General features: G+C 44.7%; 3 protein-coding genes across 4 annotated transcripts in view; 2 read left to right on the forward strand and 1 right to left on the reverse strand.

The window, feature by feature from the left end:
• Nucleotides 1-15,928, forward strand: part of LOC126985003 (carbohydrate sulfotransferase 13-like) — a 58,994-nt gene extending 43,066 nt beyond the window's left edge. The window contains exons 2-6 of the mRNA XM_050839228.1: nt 8,234-8,451; nt 8,787-8,886; nt 9,146-9,271; nt 10,360-10,439; nt 10,913-15,928. Coding sequence (XP_050695185.1) covers nt 8,234-8,451; nt 8,787-8,886; nt 9,146-9,271; nt 10,360-10,439; nt 10,913-11,630 — 1,242 coding nt within the window. The 3' untranslated portion in view covers nt 11,631-15,928. The remainder of the gene's footprint in view (nt 1-8,233; nt 8,452-8,786; nt 8,887-9,145; nt 9,272-10,359; nt 10,440-10,912) is intronic.
• On the reverse strand, nt 15,697-18,682 carry LOC126985004 (uncharacterized). Its single transcript, XM_050839229.1, has 5 exons — nt 18,466-18,682; nt 17,849-18,114; nt 17,328-17,454; nt 16,735-16,875; nt 15,697-16,139 (listed from the first exon to the last, which is right to left on the reverse strand). The coding sequence occupies exons 1-5, from the start codon at nt 18,472-18,474 to the stop codon at nt 15,984-15,986; spliced, it is 699 nt and encodes a 232-aa protein (XP_050695186.1). The 5' UTR covers nt 18,475-18,682; the 3' UTR covers nt 15,697-15,983.
• Nucleotides 18,683-18,709: 27 nt separating this feature from the next.
• On the forward strand, nt 18,710-23,580 carry LOC126985005 (39S ribosomal protein L35, mitochondrial-like). 2 transcript variants are annotated; one of them, XM_050839230.1, is made up of 5 exons: nt 18,710-18,869; nt 19,626-19,816; nt 20,343-20,519; nt 21,341-21,476; nt 23,028-23,580. In XM_050839230.1, the coding sequence occupies exons 2-5, from the start codon at nt 19,626-19,628 to the stop codon at nt 23,136-23,138; spliced, it is 615 nt and encodes a 204-aa protein (XP_050695187.1). In that variant the 5' UTR covers nt 18,710-18,869; the 3' UTR covers nt 23,139-23,580. The 2 variants fall into 2 exon arrangements, with proteins under 2 accessions (XP_050695187.1, XP_050695188.1); XM_050839231.1 differs by lacking the exon at nt 18,710-18,869 and adding an exon at nt 18,930-19,224.
• Nucleotides 23,581-26,878: the final 3,298 nt, after the last annotated feature.

The raw sequence follows: 26,878 nt of genomic DNA on the forward strand, positions 1-26,878 counted from the left end.
AAATCCCATTAACATCCCATAACTATCCCATACACAGGCCACCCATAGCTTCCACCACCACCACCACCACGCTGCCCATCTTCCCTTTTTTTATAACTATTTTCTCACTTTTTCTTCTCCCTTTCTCTTCTCCTTTTCTGTACTTTGATTCCTTGTCTTTTTTCCCTTTTTCTCCCTGCTCTGTTCTTTTCTTTCTTCTTATTCCTTTTTTTTTTCTATTATTAATCCTTTACTGTTCTCCTTCTTCCCCGCCTCCTCGCCATTCTCTCCCTTAATACTGTCTTCCTCAGGCAGCACAAAAAAAATACTATAAGGGGTTTGGAAGGTGGGAGAATGGAGGGAAGGAAAGAGAAGAAATGAGATAAAAAGATAAAAAGAGGAACAATGTGAGCGGGAGATTTCAGTGAGTCATGAACAAGTGATCTCACAAAAAAAAACGAGGGAAAACAACAAAAACAACAACACAAACGAGAACGAGAGAGAGAGAGAGAGTCGTGATGTGGTGAACAAAAAAAAAAAAAGTGCAACTCAGAATAAAAAGTCACAAACCGTAATTGAACAAACGAAACGTGAAAATTAATTGAAACTCTCTCTCTCTCTCTCTCTCTCTCTCTCTCTCTCTCTCTCTCTCTCTCTCTCTCTCTCTCTCTCTCTCTCTCTCTCTCTCTCTCTCTCTCTCTCTCTCTCTCTCTCTCTCTCTCTCTTTTATTTTATTTTTATTTTCGTCGTCGTTTTCTATTTCTTTTGAATCATCATCATCATCATCACCATCATAGTAATAATAATAATAATAATAATAATAATAATAATAATAATAATAATAATCTACTTAGTCTCCTTTTTGCTCTTTCTTCTATCATTTCCATATTTCTTCATTAAAACGAATGATGGAGGAGGAGGAGGGGGAGGAGGAAAAGAAGAAAGGACTCATCTACATCCACATTGTTTTCTATTTTATTACCCTTCCTCCTCCTTTCTCTCCCCTTTCCTCCGTCTCCTCCTCTTTCCTCCCTCCCTCGGTCAATGATTCCTATCCTTGTTGCCTAGCACTCCCTCTCTCCCTCCTCCGCGTGTTCTTCCCGCCTACCTTCCTTCCCTCCCTCTTCCCTTCTCTCCTTTCCTCCTTTTCTCCTCCTTTTCCTCATTCCTTCGCTTCCCTTTCCATTTTCTTTCCTTCCGTTTCCTCCTTTCTCATCCTTTTTATCTTTCCTTCTCTTTCTTTCCTTTCCTCTTCTCCTTTCTTCTCTTTCTTTGACTTTCCTTCCTTTCCCTTCCCTTCCTTTCTTTTTCTTCCCTTCCTTCCTTCCTTCTCTTCCCTTCCCCTTCCTTCCATCCTTTGCCTTTCCTTCTCTTTCTTTCCTTTCCTCCTCTCCTTTCTTCTTTCTTTGACTTTCCTTCCTTTCCCTTCCCTTCCTTTCTTTTTCTTCCCTTCCTTCCTTCCTTCCTTTCCCTTCCTTCCATCCTTTGCCTTTCCTTCTCTCCTTCGTTTCTTTTCCCTTCCCATCCCTTCCATTCTTTCCTCTCTCCCTCTCCCTTCTACAGACTAAATTCCTTCCCATCACCTATACTCGCCTCCCATCCATCCTTCCCATCCTAATTGCACCCTTCCCATCATCTATCATTCCCTCTCTTCTTCCCTCCATTCTTTTACTTTTCTCTCCGCTATTTTGCTTTCAATCTTGTTAGTCTTCTCCCTTTGTTTTCGTTTTTAGTTTTTACTCTCTCTCTCTCTCTCTCTCTCTCTCTCTCTCTCTCTCTCTCTCTCTCTCTCTCTCTCTCTCTCTCTCTCTCTCTCTCTCTCTCTCTCTCTCTCTCTCTCTCTCTCTCTCTCTCTCTTATAATATCTCTACTCTTACCCTTCCTCCCCTTTTCTCCTTCCCATCTACCCCTTTCCTCCTCCTCCTCCTCCTCCTCCTCCACGTGTCCAACAGAATTAGAAACAGATAACGGTCTCTATAGGGAACGTGAGAGAGAGAGAGAGAGAGAGAGAGAGAGAGAGAGACGGGTATGTTATGTGATGGAGGAAGGGGGTCAGAGTGAGGGAGGAATGAGGGTGTGAAAGGGAATCTCTCTCTCTCTCTCTCTCTCTCTCTCTCTCTCTCTCTCTCTCTCTCTCTCTCTCTCTCTCTCTCTCTCTCTCTCTCTCTCTGTATTACGTAATTTACCTCCTCTTCTGCTTTAGGTCAATTCTTTATTCTTTTTATTTAACTCAGTCTCCCTTCTCTCATTTCTCTTCCTCCTTTTCTTTATAGTTTGCATCTCTCTCCGTCCTCTTCCTCTGTGCTACGTCCAAAACAGAACTTAAGTCAGCGTTCTTGTACCTACTCGCGGCCAACGCTACAGTGCTTCCATATCTGTCAGCAGGCGTGGAGAGCGCGATTCACCTGACCACAAATTAGATCTCAAGAGTAAGAGGTCGCGATTTAACCCAGTAAGCATTTTGTTATCCGCGAGTCCGTCTTCAGTTTACTCTCCCTTCTCCTTCCTTACCCTTCTCCTCCTCCTCCTCCTCCTCCTCACTCGTTTTAGCAGTGGGGAAGGCCTGTGGAGCGAGCACTGAGGACGGCTGACTGACCTCGATATAGCCAACAGATTTGCCGCTCTTCTCTCCCTCCTCCTCATCCTCCTTCGCGCCTTCATATGTGCCCGTCCCTCTCCTTCTTCTCTTTCTGTTCCTCTTCTTTTGTTTTCTATTCCTCCTTTTCCTCCTTCATCTGCGCTGCTTCTACTTCTCCTCCTTCTCCTATTCCTCATCATTGTTCTCGTCCACGTTTTCATCTGCGCTCCTCCTCTTCCTCCTCTTCTTCTAATCTTCTCTCTATTCCTCCTCCTTCTCGTTCTCGTCCACGTCTTCATCTGCGCTCCTTCTCCTCCTCCTCCTCCTCTTCTAATCTTCTCTTTATTCCTCCTCCTCCTCGTTCTCGTCCACGTCTTCATCGGCCTTCACCTAAACTCCCTTTCTTTCCCTTATTTCTCCTTTTCCCTTTTTTCTTTCTATTGCTTCTCCTCGTTCTCGTCCACGTCGTCATTTACGCACATTCTCCTACTTCTTCTGTGCGTCTTCATTTCTCTCTTTCTCCTCTTTCTGTTCAGTCCCCCTCTTCGTTTTCGACAGCATGTATGAACACGTGGGTAATCATGTCCCGCCTTTTAAAGTTAAGAAAATGCTGTCTGAAGATATCACAAAGCCACACTTGAAACGACCATGAGGTCAAAGAAAACAGGTATTCCCCGGTCGACGGGGGAGATCGATTGCCGGCCATGCTTTAGCGGAACTAAAAGGAAGGCTTCCTCGAGGCCTTGCTCCTGACTTTCAAGAGGCCTCTGTCTATGTACCTCACGACCGCCTCAGTCACATGCTGCAAGAGACACCGACTGCATGCATCGGAGATTGGCGTGTCAGAAGAAAACATCGAGTTGGTCTCACTGGACATACTCCAGAGTGACTGCCTGCCGTCAGCAGAGTGCCACAGACCTCAGTGCTGGGACCTGTTCTTTTTATGATAACACGTTAACAACTTTCAGGTTGGACTAATATCCTCCATTTCGGGCTTTCCGAATGACATAAAAGTTCAGGTAAATCCTTCACCAAGGCCGATTGTGAAATTGTTCAAAAGGGAGTTTGACCAAATTAATCAACGTCCGAAAACTGGCAAATGTCCTTCAGCCTTCACATGTGTAAATTCACGGATCTTGGGCATGTAACGAAGTCAATGCGATGTTTGGGTTCATCGCAGGGCTTGAATCGCATTGACCGCCACATTGTTGCCACAGAAGGGGCTTAAACCTTTACAAGCGCTGTGATCTGTTCTGCTGGTCACAAAAATGCCTGACGAGTATCAAACCAGTCACTGAAGCAGGCAGCCTCGTCATGCGTCAACAAGCTCTCTGCTGACAGTTCTCATGGTTCTAGTCTCATGTTTCCTTCTAATTTTGCACCCATTCTTCTCTTCTTTCCACTTCTCTTCTTCTCTACTTTTCCTTGTCCGTTGTCGTCATGGTCGTGTTTCTTCTTAGTCCATTCCTCCTTCCTCCATTCTCATGACAGGAAGGAGACTTGGGGAGGGGAGGGGAAGGAGAGGGGAGCCATCGCCGTTATTCTGTTCAGGATTCCTCCGTGCTCCCCGCCCCTCACGCCCCGTGCATGAATTCAGCTCCTCTCCCCGCGGCCCTTCCTGCATGGTATATTCGTCTTCGTCTTCTTCTTCGTCTTCGTCTTAATCTTCTTCTTCTTCTTCTCAGCATTAACTTTTAGCTGCTGTACAAGTCTGTTCTCCATTTTCAAGCCTCATTATCCTCTTGCTGTGTATTTGAGCCTTCTTCACCATCATCTTCTTGTTCTTGTTCTTGTTCTTCTCGTCTTCGTCCTCCTCCACCTCCTCCACCACCTTATTCGAGTTCCTTCCCCTCTTCCTCACTGCCTTCGCCCTGCATTGTGATTACCCTCCCCGCTTTCTTTCTTTCATGGACTCATTCACCCCTCTGACTGATCCCTCCCTCCTGCCCCACACCCCCACCAGCCTGACCCCGCCGCCTTCGCACCCTCCTTCTGCCTTCACTGCTTGTCTGCTCTGCCCCCCTCCCCGCCCCCCTCACGTCACCCACCTCACACCCCCTTCTTATTGCAAGTTGAAGGAGAGGGCATTGATACCAGGATCTTTGCAATCACATCCAGGCCTGTCTCTCCCTCCCTTCTCTCTCTCTCTGCCTGTCTGTCTGTCTGTTTGTCTGATTCTCTCTCTCTCTCTCTCTCTCTCTCTCTCTCTCTCTCTCTCTCTCTCTCTCTCTCTCTCTCTCTCTCTCTCTCTCTCTCTCTCTCTCTCTCTCTCTGTCAGTTTCAACCGGCGGAAATTTCTCTCTCTGTTTTTCTTCCCCTCCCTCCTTCCCTCCCCTCTCCCCCTCCTCCCAAAAACAGGTATTTTTGTAATACATAATGGCCAACGCTTCTCAAGGATTCTCGACTCTTGAACTCACTCCTTTTACCGTGTTCATGTATCTTTCTATGTATCTTCTTTATCTTTCTATGTATCTGTCTGTCCATCTATGTATCTAAAAATCTGCCTTTGTCTGTCTATCCGTTTCTCTGTTTTTCTAATTTTTTTATACATGAATCTTTTTTTCTTTCTGTTACTCTCTCTCTCTCTCTCTCTCTCTCTCTCTCTCTCTCTCTCTCTCTCTCTCTCTCTCTCTCTCTCTCTCTCTCTCTCTCTCTCTCTCTCTCTCTCTCTCTCTCTCTCTCTCTCTGTCTCTCTCTCTCTCTCTCTCTCACACACACACACACACCTACACACAAAATGGATTCCCCGCGCCATCACTGCCCGTCTGCCGCCATTATCGGGGCACAAGGGGGGTGGAAACAAGTTTTTAATGGGTCCTCCGGTTCTGGGGGGTTCAATCGGCTGTCTATGGGCAGGGCTTGACGGCTGCACGGTACACCGACTCGTTTGGAACTGGTTTGGTTTCAGCTTTCAGTTCAGGTTGTCGCTTCCTGGTTGTTATATCTTTCTGCCAGTCAGCCTGTCTGCCCTCCTTCTTCTCCCTCCCCTTGTCTTCCTGCAGTCAGTGTCTTGGTGAAGGGCTGTTCATGTATCACAGTGAGGGCCTTCGCTTTCTCTGCCTTATCAAGCTAATTCATGCTTTCCCTCCTCCCCTTGTCTTCCTGCAGTCTGTGTCTTGGTGAGGGGCTTCGCTTTCTCTGCCTTATCAAGCTAATTCATGCTTTCCTTCCTCCCTTTGTCTTCCTGCAGTCAGTGTCTTGGTGAGGGGCTGTTTATGTATTACAGTGAGGGGCTTCGCTTTCTCTGCCTTATCAAGCTAATTCATGCTTTCCTTCCTCCCTTTGTCTTCCTGCAGTCAGTGTCTTCCTCCCTTGTCTTCCTGCAGTCTGTGTCTTGGTGAGGTGTCTTCCTGCAGTCTGTGTCTTGGTGAGCTTTCCTCCTCCCCTTGTCTTCCTGCAGTCAGTGTCTTGGTGAGGGGCTTCGCTTTCTCTGCCTTATCAAGCTAATTCACGCTTTCCTTCCATTCTCATTTCCTTCATCTCCTGTTTTCATATTTCGATTTTTTTCTTCATTGTCTTTATCTTTCCTCCCTCTCCCTTCCTGGCTGACTGACTGCGTGCCTGTCTTCATTCCTCCTTTCCTCTTTCTCTTTATTTTCATATTTCGTTTATCATTGTCTTCTTCATTGTTGTTATCATTCCTCCCTCCCTCCTTTCCTCCCTCTCCCTTCCTGCCTGCCTGCCTGCGTGCTTTCCTTCATTCCTTCCTCCCTCTCCCTTCCTGCCTGCCTGCCTGCGTGCTTTCCTTCATTCCTCCCTCCCTCCTTTCCTCCCTTATCTCCGGCTAATCTCTCTCTCGGTGTACTTAGTTCATTGTCCTCCTTGGCTGAGTTATGTCTCGTATGTTAAAGCAAACCCATAAAACTGAGCCACTTACGGAGGAGACTCACAGCTATGTAATAAAAGTCGGGAGGGAAGTCATGATCATCAGTGTGTGTGTGTGTGTGTGTGTGTGTGTGTCATAGCGTGGAAGGATCCGGATTTCTCTCTCTCTCTCTCTCTCTCTCTCTCTCTCTCTCTCTCTCTCTCCTCAGTATGCAGTGTTCCTAAGCCCACAGGCCACTTGTGTATGTAAGGTTCGCCGCGCCTGATGTGCTGCATGACTGGTCTGGGTCTGGGACTACCTGTGTCTCTGTTAACTATGGTCAGGAAAGTCCTCCTCAAACTAAATGTAAAAATCGTTTCAGACACTCTTTGGAAATACTCGAGGTAGCGTTCGTGTTATATTTAAGGAGGCAGCTCAAGGGCAAAAAAAAAAGAAGAATAAAAAGAAATAAGAAGAATAAAACGTCCGCTGGTTTGGTTCGGTAAGAAAATCCACTATTCCAGCCACCAGTGAACCAGCAGCTCTTCTCTCTCACCCACACTACCTTTCTCTCACACGCCCACCAGCCTCAGAAAACTTTGACCCTGGTACCAGCGAGGGGCCAAGTTTGTGGCTTTACCGTATAGCAGCGACGGGCCAAATTTTTTGCCATGACAGAAAACCCCCAAAATAGATGATGCATAAATTGATCACAAATGCGTTGATATGAATTATGAAATAGTTTGCGTGAGTGATGATTTTTTCTCATTATTCTCGCTTACAGGGGCCTTTAAGAAACATGATCCCCGCAGCTAACGGGTTAAACATCCTGCTGCATCCTCTAACAACTACCCTCTTTCTATCCCTCCTCACTACGCACTACACGGCAAGCACTTCTTTTTCCTCCTCCTCACTACAAAATACACGGCAACTGCTTCTGTTTCTTCCCTCTTCACTACTTCTGTTTCTTCCCTCTTCACTACTTCTTTTTCCTCCCCCTCACTACAAAATACACGGCAACTACTTCTTCTTTTCCTCCCTCCTCACTTCTTTTTCCTCCTCCTCACTTCAAAATACACGGCAACTACTTCTGTTTCTTCCCTCCTCACTACGTCTTTTTCCTCCTCCTCACTACAAAATACACGGCAACTACTTCTGTTTCTTCTCTCCTCACTTCTTCTTTTTACTCCTCCTCACTACAAATATACAGCAACTACTTCTGTTTCTTCTCTCCTCACTTCTTTTTCCTCCTCCTCACTACAAAATACACGGCAACTACTTATTTTCCCTCCTCCTCACCATAAAATACATAGCAACTACTTCATTTCCTCCCTCCTCACTACGCAGCAACCACTTCTTTTTCCTGCTCCTCACAACAAAATACATAGCAACTACTTCTTTTCTTTCTTTGCTTCCTCACCCCCGGCCTGTCTCTCCGCCTCCCCCGCCAACGGCCGCTCCCTGCCTAACCTCCATCCGTCTAACTCTTCCGTTCAGCTCCGTTTCTTCCTCTTATTATTTTTTTTTTCTACTCGCAAGTTCAATGACATCCAACTTTTTTTTCTCCCGATATCCCCTTATTTTTTTTTTCTTTATCTACTTAAACGTATCCGTACACACACACACACACACACACACACACCACACAGACACACACACTAGCTTGTCATGTTTATTTTTATTTTTTTATTGTTACTATGTGCTCCTGTGTCATACCGTCATGTTATTTTGCCTCTCTCTCTCTCTCTCTCTCTCTCTCTCTCTCTCTCTCTCTCTCTCTCTCTCTCTCTCTCTCTCTCTCTCTGCCTTTATCTTTCTATCTATCTATCTACCCGTCTTCATCACCTTCTGACCCTCTACGCCCTTCACAGGTTCTTCGGCCGCGGGAGGAGGTGCAGGTGGTGGAGTTTCAGGAGAGGCGGGCGCGGGTGAAGGAGGTGTGTGCCGCGTGGGGCGCCTACACCAGCAAGGTCAAGTTCCTGAAGGCGGTGCAGAAGTCGACGGAGGACAAGATCAAGGACGACATACGCAGGGACAAGAAAGACCTGTCGCAGTCCCAGCTGGAGAGACTCTGGCAGCTGAACAAGAGGTGTGTGTGTGTGTGTGTGTGTGTTAACCAGTCATTTATTCAGCCTGTCACCACCACCGCCACCGTTTGATGCCTCCCGCACCTTCCCCAGTCAGTCAGCGAGGAAGTATAATTTGTTTAGTCTGTGTCCCTCTGTCTCTGTCTGTACCTATTTGGGAATTCACTAGACAGGACCACCACCACCTCACCCTTCCCCACCTGATGCAGCCCACGCCTTCTCTAGTCATAAGGCAGAAAAGTCTGTCTCTTCATCGCTTTGTACCTATTAACACTAAGGTACAGCTGGCCACCAACAACCCTCCCCCCCTGTCTCAGCCACTCCCTCCTCTCTCCAGGTCGTCGTTCCACCAGATCTTCGTGGACAGGAGTCACTCCCTCACCTGGTGCAAGGTGCCCAAGGCCGCCAGCACCAGCTGGCTCCACGCCTTCCTTCAGGTAACTCTCTCACACACACACACACACACACAAACGTCTCTCTCTCTCTCTCTCTCTCCACAAATGTGTAAAATTTTGACATGTATATATTTTTATGGTTAATGCTTCCCCTACAACAACAACCACTTACTACTACTACCAATATTACCACTACATCTATTACTACTATTATAACTATTACTGCTACTGTTATAACTATTACTACTATGACAATAACAACCCCCACCCCCCCACCCTCACCCCCTGCCCGTGTCCCCAGCTGGCGGGCGTGGAGGAGGGCGCGCTGCGGGACGTCTCTCGCGAACACGTCTTGCTGCGGGACAAGTACCCGATGCTGCCCGCCGCCCTGCTGCGCCGCACCATGCCCGTCACCATGAAGTTTATGGTGAGAGAGAGAGAGAGAGAGAGAGAGAGAGAGAGAGAATGGGTGTTTCTGTTGTCCGTGTCAGTTTGTTTTCATCCCCTTGTCCAGATTAAAAGCAATTACAAGTGAACAAGCTCTCATAAATGCGTCGCCTTCTTCGCGGTGGTTGCCAACGCGCTAATAAGTGATACATGTTGTCGCTTCTTACAATGATCGATAGTCGAGTGTAATAACTTAATGCAATAATCGAACAAGAGAATAGGCTCGATATAATGAGATAATGATAGCTGCGTCCTCTCTGTGAGCGAGGCGTCGAGGAGGAACAGCCATTCCGTTATCGACATACATAGTTAACACAGAAACAATACATGGAAACATAAACATGGTAAAAATACAGTCGGCATCAGACCAGAATAATGTACTATATTGGGAACGCTCATTATATTTTCAAACCTAATGCTTGTTAGTTTAGGGCGGATCCGAGGCTTTCTAACCTCATTGTAACTAAATTCCACTATTATCAAGAGAGTAGACGAAATTATGGACAGTAAGTAGCAGCCTCTAGCGAAATAATACACACCGCCTAACTACTCAACTCCCTGCTAATCACAGTTCTGACCGAAACCCCGGCAGAGAATATGTAACATCGTACCATGGTATCCACGCGACTGCCTGTTACAGAAAAGTACACCCAAATTGAAACAATGACCAAATACGTGTACTACGCATTAGTAAATGAATAAATGATGCATTGAATGAGTGAATAAATGAACCACAAAAACAAGCAAACCAGGGATGGTGATTCTAGATTAAAGGGACGCATTTAAAAATTATGAAACCCCATCGGCCTGACGTAAGCTTGGTGATACTGATCTAACTGCACAAAAATAGTAACTTTCCTCGTTACTGTCAGCATCATTAGGAGATATTCAATGCCTCAAAACAGTGCAGTTCTACTGTATAGAATTACTCCAGTGATGAAGGAGATTCTTCTCTTTAGTTATTTTAGCTATAGCAGCCTAGTAACCCTTTCTAATTAACCTGTTAAGTCATTTTTCTGCCTATATGTAGTGTGTTTATATTTGTGTGATGCTGCCTTGCTCCGCCAGGTTGCACGCCACCCCTTTGAGCGGGTCCTGTCTGCCTACCGTGACAAGCTGGAGGACTACGAGCGGGACTTGAAGTTCAGGTAACGTTGTCACGCCTGCTTGAACGCCTCATTGTTCTGTAAAGCCTGGGTGATGTTTTAATTTGAGTGACTATTGCTTCACCCACTACTCCCCTGCCTCCTTTATTTGTTGCCTGGGTCTTGAGTGACTTCATTTCAGTTCAGTTCACCCCCACCCCCTCACCCCCCTGCTCACATCCCCAGCTGGTGGGCGTTGAGGAGGGCGCACTACTCCACTCTAAGAAATTTGACAATAAAACTTACAACCCTCTATAGAAGCTGAGCAAAGTGAATGACTGATTATCTTACTGTGTCATCCCCTCATAATGTTACAGCCCTTCTTTAACAAACAACTAATGTGGCAGGAAAGTATGAGTTCCTAGCACTGATATTATTTTGTCATCACTTCATATTGATTCATTAACAAACAACCACTATGGCAAGAATGTTTGTAGTCATTTCCTAGTACTGACCCTACCCTTCCTTAACCTCAGGGGTGGGTACTACTACTCCATCTACGGCAAGAAGATCGTCAAGGTGTACCGCAAGTCCAGCATCAAGGGGAGCAAAGAGCCGGACCCCGACCATGCCCGCAAGGAGCCCACGTTCAGGGAGTTTGTGCAGTACCTCCTGGACACGGACGTGGAGGAGTATGACGAGCACTGGCGGCCCATGTTCCTGCTGTGCACACCCTGCCACGTCAAGTATGACATCATTGCCAAGATGGAGACGCTCACTCAGGACTCGGACTTCATCCTGTTCCACCGCGGCCTGGCAGATAAGGTGCAGATCCAGTGGTCGCACCGCACCGACCTGGCCCACAAGACCTCAGACGTGGCTGAGAGGTACTACTCGCAGCTCACGTCGACGGAGGTGAAGCAGCTCTACTATAAGTACTTGATGGACTTCCTGATGTTTGAGTACGACCTTGACCCGTACATGAAGCTGGTGGCCACCCCGAACATGAACATGAGCCTTGGCGTGGAGGGGAACGAGGAGGACGAGGAATACTATTATTATGACGATGATGAGTATGAGGAGGAAGATGAAGAAGAGGAAGAAGAGGAGGAGGAAGAAGAGATGAATGGGGATGGGGAGGAGAAAGACACAGCTGGTGCTCAAGTGATAGGTGATACTTTGCCAAATGTAGCAGAATATGCCCTGAATGAAAGTGGAAATGCAATAGATAATAAACTACCTGATATATACTGATAACGGTAGATGCTATTATGGTTGCAGTATTTCCGTCATCCTCTCATCACCTCCATTACTGGTCAAGCAAGGTAACTGTAATGGGAGAACAATGGAACACAAGTTGCCAGACATTCACAGCTTCCCAGGCGTGATCAATAAGTGCCCCTTGTGCTCCATTATATATCAGTCTCCGATGGACTTGGTGCTGTGCAGTGACGCTTGTTGCAGTGAGTGTCAGGTTGCAAAGGTGCCTTCCCACCACTCCATGTCCACTGCTGCAACTCTTCTCATCATAGAAAAATACAGTGCTACAGTACAGATTTACAGTTCTAGAAGTAGAACAAACATACTTACACTTGTGGTTCGGTGTCACAATTGTTTTGTTGTTATAATTGTTCAAACAGCTACAAAATCCTGTGCTTAGTAGAGAGGAAGGATCTAGATGTGAGCAACAAGGTTGCCAGACGATGACCAGAGAGTCACACGCTGCAAACGCTGGCCACAAGCTCTGCTGCAGCCACCCAGGGTGACGCTGCACTCCACAGCCTAGGATACTTCTTGAACTTCACAGATCTGGACTCATTCCATTACCTATATACAAAACTTAACAAAGGCAACTTTTTGGGCATCATTCATTCACATCACTTTGTAACCTCATAATCTCTTCCCTGTTTACTATATAGGAGACGCTTGTGCTGTCCATGGCACCGGTTTTATGTACTTGTTCAGTACCAGTATATGGTGTTGTTGATACCTAGGCCGGTGGACAAAGATTCGGATCTTCCAGTCGCCTCTGCTCCGTCTTACTGTATGGCTGTGAGACATGGACACTGAACAGTGACTTAGAGAGGCGTGTTGAAGCCTTTGGTACCAAGTGCACCGCAATGTCATGGGGTATTGTTGGGATGACTTTGTGTTGAACCAGCGACTACTCCATGAACATGAATCAAGGCCTGTCACCAGCTTAGTCCATCAACACCATCTCTGGCTTTATGGGCGTGTGGCATGCCTCCTGGACGTTGATCCTGCTCACAGGGTTGTTTATGTATGAGACAGCCCTGAGTGGAGGAGACCAAGGGGACGCCCTCGTAATTCATGGCTGGGGCAAGTCAGCTGGTGCTGCCAAGAGGGACTTGAAATGGACAGGCAGCTGTGTGGGAGCTTGTTTTGGGGACTGTTGGGAGTGGAGGCGGCGAGCAGGTGAATCGATGTGCCTCGGGCGTGTGCTCCCCTTTACTTAGTTAGGACACATGCATATTTAATGTCATAAGGACATTTCCCTTTTTTACATTATGTGACTCAGACAATATCTCATGTCACCTCATAGTTCCCTCTCCATTCACATTTCCAGCCAGTCAACCTCTTCCTCTGCTTGACAGAGAGACAAGGGATTCCACTCTCCACCAGTACAGGCAGCCTGAGACACATCTATGTTCACTGGGTCACAGCCTTGCAGTTGCTAAGAGAAGTGTGTGTGTGTGTGTGTGTGTGTGTGTGTGTGTGTGTGTGTGTATTTTTCACCATGGCCTGATCACGAGTTTGACCCGCAATCACCAGCAAGTACCCTCACAATTGGAGCAAGGCTCTTTAGTTGATCTCTGGGTACTGCCAGGACCTCACACATCACACACCCCATCACCCTTGCTCAAGGGGGGACAGTAATTGCTTCTACTCAGCAGGAAAAACCCGGTCTGAGAGGGGCTCAAACCGCTGCCTGGCAAGTTGCGAAGCCTGGCACTACAGTGCTTTACTGACTGAGCTATCAGAGCGGTGTGTGTGTGTGTGTGTGTGTGTGTGTGTGTGTGTGTGTCCTTTGCCATGGCAGTTACGTCTAGTGTCGCTCAAGGATGATTACATCCTCTAAAATCCTACTGACCAATCACACCTTCTGTCTGTTCCTTTTGTTGGGTTTTCAGATTCTGTTATGCTGTACAGTAGTTCGGGATGATTTGGAATCAGGCTGGACACCCAGGAACTCATTTTAGCACATTAAAGCAATGAGCAATAAGCAATTCAGCTGAGGACTGAACCACAGCCTCTTTACTGTATTTGTTAGTCCTCATGAGGACCCTGTAGGTTTGTGGGACACCTCAAGTGTGCCTCTATGGTGTACTAATTAACACCCCTCACTGTGAATTCCCGGACCCAGATTTGATCCCTACCTGGGTAGTTGGTGCTCAGCTCACCCAGCTGCTCATGCCCCCTTTTGGGCTGGTTGATAAATGAATTCCTGGGGAAGGTAAACTGTGGTAACCTGGATGTCACACTTGCCCTGTGTCCTGTAGTATGGTGTTCTTACCCGCCCGGCTCAAGGGCCAATGTGAGCTGGAGATAAACAATGAGGCCACACACAGCTAAGTGTGTAAGTGCACAATTTTACCTTTTGAATGTGACTAAAAGATGTCAAGAAGTGCTAACTAGAAGCCTGCCCATACTCTTACAAATAATTAGGACTTATCACATGGGAGAAAATACTGTAGGAAGAAATGAAAACGGTCCTAGAGCTGAATTACCCAAAAAGCATAACCATTTTCACTCCTTATTATCTATGCAAACTTTATGTAGCAAAAGTAAGATCTTTTGCTGTACATGTACGTATTAAACATACACAATGGCAGTAATGCTTCCTGCAAAACACTTGGGAAAAATAAAGAAAAAAATTATCCCTGCCCTGGATGGATGGTGTTGTGTGTTAGTAAGTAGCTGCACTCTTAGAGCCTGTGCTCATGATGGCTCCCAAAGTCTTGGCCATAAGTGATGCAGTGCATGCTTTTGAGCTGTACTTCTGGCACAAGGTACACGGTGGGTACTGTATGTGTGTGTAAATTCTCTTAATTTTCTTGTATGAGTGTTTGGTCAATCCTCCAGATGCATATTTGGCCTTTTTATCATAGTAGCATGTTGCTTTAGTGTATTTATGTATACCATTGTGTATATGATACACTCTAAAATCACAACATACATAGTGTGTTGCCAGTACATTACCTTAAGTCTTGGTCTCTGTGAGACTCTGTGGTCTTGCATTACTGATTAAAGATGAAATCTTCATGAAATTGTGTAGTCTGTTTATTGTGTATGGTTGGCCGGGTGGGCATGGTAAAGTTCATAAGTAGCTGCTTATGAACTTCACTAAACATGAGATGCTATAAGTAGCTTATGCTGTGTATGGTGAATGTTAGTCTGTTGAGCTCAAACTAACCACCTGGTGTGTTGCTCAGAAGCACAAACGTGGAACCCTTTCATGGAGGTTCAGCATCTGTGGTGACTACAGTGGTGTGTCCTTCAGTGTCTGTGATATGTTATCTGAGTAATGGCTTTCATTTACATAACACACTGACCCTTCCACTGCCAGGTGCACTGTGATGCATTCACATCACATCTGTTGCCCTGCAGCAAGGGCAGTCTGACCTACACCTTAGGGCTGTGGGGTATGCCACCAGTGAAGCCATGACATGTGCCAAGGGTTCATCAGGCTGGGCACCTTTGCCTGGAACCTGATTGATGAACCATTAGTTAGGGAGTCAGCAAATGTCAGATTCTTACTATGGCAAAACTATATCAATGATGATCTAATATATGGCAGTTCCAAAGGTTTCATTAGGGAGACCCTTGATATGTCACATATATGGAAAATAGTTATGTATAAGTTGAGCATGCCAGGTATGCTTATCCCCATAATAATGTGTTTCCTGCCAGCGGGAATCACTGCACATTTGTTACTTGAAGCTTGGGTGTGGATATATACAATATATTTATGATGCATGAAGCATTCCTGACAGGGAAGGATGTAGAGTAGGCAGAATGATCAGGGCTTAAAAAGTTATTAAAAAAAAAAATGGTGATGGTATACTTCACTGATTTGTGCATTGAGCTGATAAGGTCTGGTGTGTGGAGGTCAGTATGTTGTATATTTAACTGTTTCAGTGAGGGGAAACAGGCTCTTTGGCAGCCCTTAGATCATGAGGTAGGGTTCAGTGTTGTTAAAATTTATGTGGTATATTTACGCAAATGATTGCTGTTCTGTTTTATATAATCATCAACAACTATTTACATATATATGGTATATGAGCAATGAAAATTTGCACCATATTTACAGTGTATTTAAATTATTTTTATGATTCCAACATTCGCAACCTGTTAATAAAAACAGAATAAAAGAAAAAACAAGAAACTTATTTTACCTTATCAGAGAATGTGAAGGCCTGCCCCTGTCAATTTTTTTTTTGTGAATGTGATTTTTAATATATTACATATAAACCCTGGATCCTGAGCAGCAAAAATTGAAAAAAAATAAATAAATAAAAAATAAAATAAATCTTTAATTCCTCTATACGAGTCAATGCCTCTCCTGTCAAATGATCTTGGGAGGAACTAGCAAAGCTTCAACTGCCAAGGATACTCCCAGTTTTTGCGAGTGTGTCGATCAATGAAGTCCTTGTCCCAGTTGAGCGCTTCAAGCTTGGGATCTGCCTCAAGGCGTTCATCCTCCACCTGCACTGCAGGGTTGATGATGAACTCACCATCCTCCTGCAGAAGTTGTACATTTAAAAACTTTGCACACTGATACTTATCGAGGTAAATGATGTGACTGAGGCATTCATGAGACTGCCTCCTGGTGGCTCTCCATGAATGACTGAGTATAAGTTGTACAGATGTAAGACAAAGCTGAGGTAATTTTGGATAATGGATAAATGCTCAGGGAAATGAATATATTTCTATACAATAAAGGAGGCAGTTCAATAGCTTAACATAATTGGAAAATCCAACAAATCACCATTACCACAAAGGGAACAGGAGCTAAAAAAATAAAAGATCAATTTACATTGTAGACAGGAAGTTGGACAGCAAAGGGATGAGCTAGAGTAGGAAGATGTGTGTGGTGAGGCAGTGGGAGGGGCAAGAGCACTGAACTAAAGAAAATTAGAAACAGTCTGCTTGGAAATAGTGATAAAAGATAGCACGCAGCACTGTGGTAGAATTTAAAGAGGTAGAATACAATTGAGGCAAATAGCCTTTAACTCTTATTTTAACCAATGAAGCTGTATGAGTGGACCCTTCCAACACATGGGAAGCATTTTCTTTATGCATGCACGCATACACACTACCCAAATGAACAGCTCACCTTCAGGAAGCAGCAGCGAGGATCAACATTATCCAACTTGTCCGTGGGCAGTCTGATGGGTGTCACCTTCACCAAGTGCTTCACTCTCCACAGCTTGGCGTTGTTCTCAGGGTTGTTCTTCACTATGGCAATATCACTTCGCTGAAAGTAACCCATGGAACAATTCTTGGTGCTTTTCTATCCATACTAAAACACTATGCCTACAATAAACATTTGTCTCATGCTCAAAAATGTGGTACCAGAAGCTTGACTGATCTTAGGTACAAAACAACAAAATGTGTGTTTAGCTCAACAAAATTTATTACCCTTTGATTATCATGATTCAAAAACTTGCACAGGTGCCCCAGTCTGACACATTTTGATAGCAGACTTAGTTATATCTAGTTAGTAAAGTTAAATCTAGCAGAAGCTAACTGGTCTGCTAACAGTTCTCAAAGTTAGAAAAAATGCTGATCCACTAACAAAAAAGTTAGTTTTACTAATTAGTGGTTAGCACAACTGTGCCCCACTGGTGAGGCCCAAACCCTGCCGGCACAGCGGGATTGACTGAATGAGAAAAGTTAAGTCCTGAGATCATAGAAGTGATAGACTACCTTTCCATTGAGGCCAAGGGACTCCATGATTTGTTTATCCCACCACGGCTTCTTCTTGAGGCACCGAACACGGGTCACCAGGTGCAAAGGGGTGGGCTCATAGGGTGGGTCCTTCTCCTCGGGGTTCCTGGCCACCAGAACAATGAGCTGACATCACAACAAATAACATGTCCAGCCTAGGTGTGCAAAACTACTACACAGGCAAAATGAGTCTCCAGGTATTCAGTTGTTTTTGCATATTAGCAGATTTGACTATTGCAGACTCGATTATTCTTTTTTTTATGGAGAGGGAGGGGGGTGGGGGGGGAATTACAAAAATTAACAAGAGGATGTCTTCTGCATTTCTGGCAGCAAATGTTGTTCCTTGTGGTTTATAGTGATCAATACTGGTCAATGAGGCTTCTCTATAGCTACAATAAAGAGCTTTAATTTTTCCCACTATCACAAATATGGAGGGCCTCTGTATAATAAAAATACAACAATCCTCACCCACCCATTACTATTAGAATTGCCAGCCTCACCTTGGATAATACTGGAACCCAAAGTACTGCAGTCCTCCATCAGGCATCTTTTTGGGGTATTTGTCTATGTTTCCTAAAGGGCAGTCCAGTTTACCCGGGTGCTTCACCTCCCCCGTGGACCAGGCAGCTGGCTGGTCGCTGGGAACAGTTCTGTCTCCTGTATGCCACAAAATTTTCTTCTTCATGCTGAGTGAAGACTTGCAGCGGATTCCCACACTGCTCGCAGCTGCCACATGTCGAGTTTGTCTTGCGGCTGCCTGCATCATCTGTAAGGTCAAACTAGTCACCTCACAAGTCTTCTCTTTCCTCAATTATTCCCAAACTTCAGCCGCACACTTCATACTACATACACTGACATTCACCTTTCTGATGCTCCAAAGAACTCTGCTTTGAGAGGTGGTAATGGTAAGCAAATGTGACTCAATAATACTTCCACCATATTTGGTTTCCTAGTCAGAGGAGGATACAAACCTTTTCATCAAGGGCAGTAAGGGTCTTACGTCAACACCTTTAAAAAGAGATTTGACAACTTTGAGAGAGATGCACAGAGAAGAGGCACCCTTGTGAGTAGTTATCTGCCTGCCTCTTTACTATCACTAAGGTAACCAAAGACCCACCGTGGACATGAAGGTGTGTGGGGGGGGGGGCACGGAACACCCCTGGGCCCGGCTTGCTCCTGGCTTGGTCTGGCCTTCTGCTTATGCCACTCCTGGGAACTTTCTGTCTCCAGTCTTCCGTAGCCCTCCCCTGAATATGATCGTTCACACAATTAACTCTTCTTCAATGTATCAGGGGCACTCAGCACGGCGGCGGCGGCGGCACACTCCGAGGCGGCGGTGTAGTAAACAGCGGGAGAGACAGTCCCGCGCCGCGCCGGTGTGTGTGTGTGTGTGTGTTGTGCCTCGTGGCACTGTCTTACCGCGGGGACTGTGGGAGGCTGGACACACTGCTGCTGCTGCTGCGTCTCGTTGATCCTCCCAGACCTCTCTCAGGGAGCCCGCCGGCCCGAGGGGTGCACAGGGTACGTTTGGGTAACGTTGGGGTAACATGTGCCCTGCCGAGGGACATCAGGACATCAAACTGCAGCACGGGGACCTTCAAGAGAAAATTGGACCTGTTTCTGCCGGGGATCCCTGATGAGCCCCTGACCATATTAATATGCGTATTATCCACCTGAAAGGTGCCCTGCGCATTATCATTCAGATCCAGGAGTGGAGCAAAGTGTAGGGGCGGTGGACTCCCAAGTCGACCGTGGTGAACATCAAGAACAACAAGACAAGACCACACTCAGTTAGGGACTGTGCGACTCAAGTTCGAGAGCGTCTTGGTACGAGCAAGGGACGACTGGCGGCCCGGCGAGGAGCAGCAGGAGCAGGGTAATGTGGTGCTGTGTGTCCTGCTCGGCTCCCTCCGCTGTGGCAGTCATTCCCCGTGCTGGGCAGCAGTGGGTAATGGGTGGTCAGCTAATGTTGATGAAGGGGCAGCCACCTTGTGTGATTAATACCTACATTATGGATTATTTTTTGGTCCCTTAATACAGAGTAGTGACGAAAGACTTCCAGAAAATAGAAGGGGGATTGAGAGGGGGCAAAGCTCCCTCATTAAGGGGGTCGAGGGAGATGAAGCTCCCCATTAGGTAGGTTACGTTAGGTTGTTAGGTTAGGTTAGTTTAAATTTATTGGGCATGCAGTGTTGGCTGCTGGATCCATCCATTTTGTATTTTCTATTTCTCTCATTTAAATTCTTATGTTCATGAGTTACAATTTTTTTTCTTCAGATGTTGCGTTCCTTGTGCTGCCAGCTCACAGCACATGGCAAGGCTGTTGGTGTTGCCCTCAGACCTGCACTTCAGGGGGGCCTCAGAGGATATGCCGGGCCCAGTGCCATCCTGCCCAGCCAGAACTTTGTGTGTCAGTATGGCACTGGTGTGCGGCAGATGGGTCTCTTGTCTCTGAAGAATGTTTCTGGGTATGTCTTTGATATTGCTAACCTAATTTTGGCATTTTTTGATGTGCTTTCCAATTTCCAAAATTCCCACCTAAATAAATTTGCAGAAAGTTTCCAAATATTTCAGAAACTTTCCCCACCTTTCCAACCCTACGAGGGGCTTCTTGGTGTAGTGGTTAGCACATTCGGCTCATAACCGAGAGAGCCCGGGTTCGATTCCTGGGCAGAGTGGAAAAATTTGGGCGGCTTTTCCGATACCCTACGCCCCTGTCCACCCAGCAGTGAATGGGTACCAGGTATTAATCGGGGGTTGTGTCCCGTCTCCTGGGATCTGTTCCCTTCTCCTATAATTCCTTCCCCTTCTGTCTCTCTCTGGTATATGACCACAGATGTTGCCCCGACTAAATGAAACTTTCCAACTTTCCAACCCCACACAAACACAAATATTGTCACTTTTTCTTATTTAGTGGGTGATGATGTTTATTTGCTTGGTTTTGCTTCATTGTTAATTTTCAAACTTTTTTTCTTAACTGTTCTTTAATTTCAGGTTCCACTCAATCCTGAACACCAAGTTAGGGGTGCCAGCAGCACTGCCTAGACTATCACCCCTTGTTCTCCCCCCTGCTACCACCATCCCCAGTCGCTCATTGGTCAAGTGGTCGATGCAGAAGGGCAAGCGGAAGTCAGTCAAGCCTGTTCTAAAGCGTTTCAAGAGACTGCACTGGTGAGGCCTGTGTGCAATGAGTACTGTTGTCTGTTTTGTGGAAGGGCTTGTTATCTATTCAATCTCTGCTCCTTTCTATTTTTAGGAGATTTTTATATTGTGTTCAGCTCTCATAATAAGAGGGTTATTATAGTATATATATATATATATATATATATATATATATATATATATATATATATATATATATATATATATATATATATATATATATTCCTTTCTGTCAGTATTATTTTATGAATGAGCATATGTATTATTTTGTCTCTTTAGTGGTTATTGTTGCATGCTGTCAATCTGTTTTTGTTGTAGGAACTGATCTTGTTGGTTACTACCTTACATCTGATGTGTAGGGAGTGAGGCAACTCAACCCCTGGTGTATGCCGATATTGATTGATTAATTGACCATTATGCTTATAGGTATCAGTTGTTATAAGTTCTCACAACAACCTCTGTGAATAGCCAAACCTAACCTTTAGGGTATAAGATGCTGGATATTTTTAGGAAGACTTTCTTTGGTAAAAACTGCATTGTATGGCAGGGAAAACTGTACATTACAAAAGTGAGTCCTCCCAAAATATCTTCATTGAATGAACATACTATCAGAATTTTTTTCATCAGATTAAAGCAGTTCAACCAGTAGGGGAAGCACAGTCATGAAGAAAGGCATTGTGCTATAGTATATGCTAATATGTCGTCAACCCATTCTCCCTTCATAGCAAGCTAAGATGCAGGATACTTGCACTTCCTCCAATTGTTCATTGTTTATTTTGAATGTGGATCTTTCTTATGAATGAACACTTCAACGGGGATTGCTGTTGCAGGGCCGGACGTGGCATCTGGATCAGGCCGAGAGCAGGTGCCAAAAAGAGAGTCTGGAAGAAGTCACCGGCACAGAGGCTGAGGTGCAAGACACATGTTTTCTGCAATTCAACACAGTCAAATATGTTGGATAAGATGGTGGGTATTGTGTTGCATTCTAAGGCATGCAGGACTACTGTAGCTGATGCTTGAAGTCAGCTGTAAAATTATTCAATTGAATTTGGTACAATATTTCACCTTATATACCTCAAGTTCAACTTCTCAGACTTTTCTGGCAAACTTCCTTAAACTAGTGTTAAACTTTATTTGCACTAATCTCAGATAGTCGGTGTATTTTTAGTAAAAGAATAAATCAAAATAGCCATACATGGTATGTGTAAAACTTACTGATTTTCATTCCCTGATGCATTTAATCAATCTAATAGCAGCACAACAAAATATTTTTAATTCCTTTGTGATCATATGATTGGATTTTTTATTACACTACACTGCAGGAGCGGGCAACCTCTGGCCCATGAAGGCCTGGCGTCTGGCCCGCCACCCTGCCAGGCATTAACATTGCAATCCGCCCCGCAAAACCCAAACAGCATCTGCTGGCAAATACTGTTTAGCAAGCCTGCGCTTCTCACCTCACTCTGCGAGAGTTGCCAGGTCTGTTCTTTTAAAGACTGTGTCCTTTTTGAGATCTGGTTGTCCTATTTAATTCAAACAAAAAAGCACAAGCTGAAGCTGTCTTGTTGTGGGGCCATGCTGTCTATGTGTGCGACCTGCAGCAGGAGACCGCCACTTTCCCCCATCAGAAGAATCTTCCCCACGCTGATCACTCTAACCCACGCTGGCTCGCTGGCCTGGCCCTACTCACAGACATCACTGGCAGGAGATCGCCACTTTCCTCTGCCAAAAGAATCTACCCCATGCTGATCACCTTGACGCGCAATGGCTCTCTGGCCTGTGCCTACTCACAGACATCATCACATCCGAACATTCTTAATGTGAAGCTGCAAGGCAAAGACATTCTCCTGACAGACATGCACGCATGCATCAATGCCTTCGAGGTTGGGGTTTAGACGTGATCAGTTGTCTGATGTTAAGTTTGAGTATTTTCCTTGCCTTGCTGCAACTACTGTTGTGAGCTGCTCTTCTCCAAAATGAAGGACATCAAGTCTCTACTCTCAGACCTCCACCTCAGTGACACTATTCTGTTGTCCACTTCATCCACCGAGTCGGACATTGAAACACTTCATGGCAAGCAGCACCAGTTGTCTCACTGATCTCTAGGTTTTCCATTTTTATTTTTTTTACTTTGGTATTTTCGTTTTTCAATCCGGCCCGCGGCCTGCTCCTGAAAGTCTCATCTGGCCCTTCCTTCGAAAAGGTTGCCCGCCCCTGCCTTACAGGATATAATGAAGATGTATATGCATAATAATAACATGAATACATCTATATATCAGCATTCTGCATTATGTTTATTGCTTCCTTAACACTGCATCTTCCATCAAGATCTTTACCTTGCATGGGGTGCAGGATATTTCTTAGATTATCTCTATATCCCCAATGCCTCGTTCCTCCATCCTCCAAAGCCCTGACAATTCCAGCCAACAGGTCAAGGGAGGTTCTTGTGGGGGAGCAGGGTGTCACTAAAATATATATACTATAAACACTTATTTCTTATTTTTTAATGCATTCCAGGTGACCAAATACTGGAGGAAAATGAGGCACTACCCAGATGATCCTTATGGCCCTTATATGAGGAGAGAAAACTTCAGCCTAACAAACAGATACCCGAGGGAGTTTTACTAATGGTCATGAGGTACAGTGTGTTTGCCACTTCATCCACATCCTTCCAGTCGGTGCTCATCAAGAAAACACTGCTCTGTAAAAGTAAAACTGATCCGAGGTATTAAACTGAACCATCATTAAATTAGAATGTCTTTATTTTGAGTAGTTCATTTTTATTACCACATATTTTATTACCTCATATTTTTTCATCACTCAGTCTTGCAGGGTAGTGTTTTGGATGAACATGTTAGTTGGATGGTGTGAACAATGGGCAAACATACCCTACTGGAGTGTTCGTATATATCAGCCGCATATATCAGCTGGACCACAACTCCAGCAGCCTGATAATGTGGGTTAGAGCAGTGTGACATCTAAGAAGCAGACCACGATTCTCCTACTCTCCTTTGTTTGTATGATTTTTTTTTATATAATGTAGTGTAAATAAAAATTAGTATAGCTTTAATTTTGTTTGAATAATTGCTTCATCTTCCTATTTATAAATGTTTGTACATAGTTTAGTTTCTAGTGAGCACCAACATCTTCCTATTTTGAATATTTTTATGGTTTCTTAAAACTTGAATTTGCTAGAAAATAGGTTTCATAAAGTTAAGTAACATTGAACATACAGTGCTCATCACATTACTACAAGAGTTAAAGAGCGAGGGTCTTACGTATGGAGCTTAAAATCAAAGCTACGTGAATAACCTTCCTTGGATTTAATAAACACCTACTTATCAGTTTCATGTTAACCCTGTCCGGATCAGTCGGTCTCAGCCGCTGGAGGTTATAACATTGACGGAGATAGAATACAAAAGGGACGGTGACAATGGTGATGGTATGTTGTAATCTACACCCGAAATTGACCTCTTTTGTTCACTCTTTACTTTTATCTTTTTTCAGGAGCAGTAATTAGTGGGATTTTTTCTACACTTTTTTGTTGCCCTTGAGCTACTTCCTTTCCTGTTAAAAAAAAAGACTGATGTACCAAACTCGAGAACACTGAGAGGTGTGGTCCATAGATGTTATATAGTTATAGGCACGCTAACCACAGCACCACGGAGGACTTGCCCATCATTCCCATTAGAGACCGTCCTATCAACAACTTCTTTTAAGCTGATATAATGTGAATCCTGACTGAACCAACGTGAGTAATATAAAAGTCACCCTGAGGAAATTAAATGTTTGTTGTAGTGGTTGTTCTGAGGTGCCTCCCCCCAACCACACACACACACACACACACACAAAAGAAAGAAAAATCACCCAAGTTCGTAGGGGATGAAAGGAAATGAGAAACTGAAGGGAGGAGTATAGTAAGTTAGACTGATTTACTGGAAATTTAATTTAAGGAAGAAGATGAAGGGAAGAGTAAGGAGGGAGGAAAATGAAGAAAGGGAAGGGAGAGGAAGAGAATTACTGATGATGTGGAGGTAAATTTTACTAAGAACTATTCTCTCTCTCTCTCTCTCTCTCTCTCTCTCTCTCTCTCTCTCTCTCTCACACACACACACACACACACACACACAAATCATAAGAAGTATTTTATTTGACTTTGAAAACAAGGAAGAGCCAGAAAATGTTAAAGAGATAATATACAAATTCTGGAAAATAAGAGAAAGGAAAGTAAGACAAGAAGTGATGTGAAAAGTAAAACTAGAAATACATTAAAGTGAAAAATTATTAAGGTTACAATAAGTATAGAAGTAAGTGAAAGTATTGAAACGAAGAATAGAAGGTGAATGGAATAGACAGACAGAAACAAGAAAGGATAGGCCAGAATCATAAAGGGAGAAGATAAAAGGAAGAGATAGGAAAGGGAAGAAAAGGAGAGAGTAAGGGAATTAATGATAATGTGGTGATAAATAATTTTACTAGACACATCAGTGGGGCCGTTGCAAAGGCTACTCCTGAACCACAACAACACAGAGGCGTCACAGAAGAGCCCGCGCTTAAAAAAATAAACATTAGAGTTTGGTGCATTATGGTTCTGTGGAGTGAAGATTGTGAAGTGTTGTGGCATGGACGAGACTGCGTTGTTTTGTGGAGTTCTCCTTAAAGACCGTACTGGCACACGGATAAAAAGGAGCAGGTGATGAGAGACAGGACAATAGGAAATCAGGATGAACCTCAGCAGTCGAGCGAGCTGTGACAGGACACATCAACACCAGCGAGGAGCTGGGAACCCTAGGACAGACAGGCTGCCGTGTACTACGCTTCGTAGCAGGTAATGTTTGCATGTTGTGTTGTATACAGATTCGGCTGGTTAGCTGCCAAGGCCCCTCATGGACAAGGCTCATACAGGAATCTATATGGGCTTTGGTCATGACGGCCCTCCCTGACGGCCGTCACTAGTGATAAGCAGTAGGCTACTGTAGGAAATGTATTCTATACTCTACTATTATTTTATAATACTGCTTTCCCTGTTTGTTTTTCGCGTTGAAAACTGAGTCCTCTGACAAGTTTCTCATCCTGTATCCTATTCAATGTTTTGTATTTATTTTGGAGGCCTTTATATAAATTATTTGATTTGATATGCATCACGTTACTGTTTAATGCAAGGCAGGCTATTGAGTATACCTTATAGTCCTTGGGTTAGTGTAACCTATAGCCACCAAAGAAGGCAATATCCTTTCATCTCGCATCGATATCATCGACGCTGCTTATAGGCCCGTCCCGAGGTCAAAATCGCCTCCTAACATAGGCCGCGCCGTAACGGCGGTGTGTCGATGCGTGCGTCCCTTCAATAGCCTACTATTATAATCATATTGCTGGCACGATACACTATGTTTTGACCTCGTGACACCTGAAATTCTGTTGACGCTCGCAGATTTCTCGCTCGCAGATTGATGCTATGAAGAGGATTCCGCCGCAATGTTGCATCTCTTTCTATCTTCGATCGATATTTTCATCCTGACTGCTCTATTGAACTTACTAATCTCATTCCTTCCCCCTCGCGCTGCCCCGCTGTACTCGACTTTCTACTTTAGCTCTTTCATATATTGTCCAAATCCTTAAGCAAGAGTTAATCAGTATCTTCATTCTTTCATCCCTTTCACTGGTTAACTCTGAAACAGATCTCCTTTGTCTGTATTTCCTCCTGCCTACGACTTGACCTCCTTCAAGAAAGGAGTATCAAGACGCCTCTCCACCCGAAATTGATCTCTTGGCCACTCATCTATTCTTTTTTTTATGGAAGTAATCAGTTGGGTTTTTTTTGTTCTTATTTGTTTTTGCTCTTGAGCTGCTTTTTTTACTGTATGAAAAAAAAGGCTGGGTATTAGGCAGATTTGTAGACCAGTCAATGTGGATCATCTTTTGACATTATCATGGTCGCCGAACTTGCTTTCTTGCCGATGAACCAGTAATCCTCACTATAAAGAAAAATAGTTTATTCGATAATTTTTTTTTTATATTTATCCTCCTCCTCCTTTTCTTCCTCCTCCTCCTCCTCCTCCTCCTCCCCATTTTATTCCAGCTCCTCCCGCCACCGTCAGTCAAAAGGGAGAGAGGGACACACACACCACTTACTCCTGATTAATCTAAATTTTGAAACACCCATTTCTGAAATAAGAATAAACGACGTCAGAGCGCCGTGTTGTTTGCATGTGAAGGAGGGAGAGGATGACGAGTAACCCTCGCCCCGCACACCCCGGCTCCGCGGCATACAAATGTTGACGCTCGCTGCCTCCTCCTCCCTCATCCTTCTCCTCTTTCTTCTTCCTCTTCACCTTCCTTTTCATTCTCATCTTCTTTTCTCTTATCCT

The sequence above is a fragment of the Eriocheir sinensis genome, chromosome 58 (genome assembly GCF_024679095.1).
Source record: "Eriocheir sinensis breed Jianghai 21 chromosome 58, ASM2467909v1, whole genome shotgun sequence".
Taxonomy (NCBI): Eukaryota; Metazoa; Arthropoda; class Malacostraca; order Decapoda; family Varunidae; genus Eriocheir; species Eriocheir sinensis.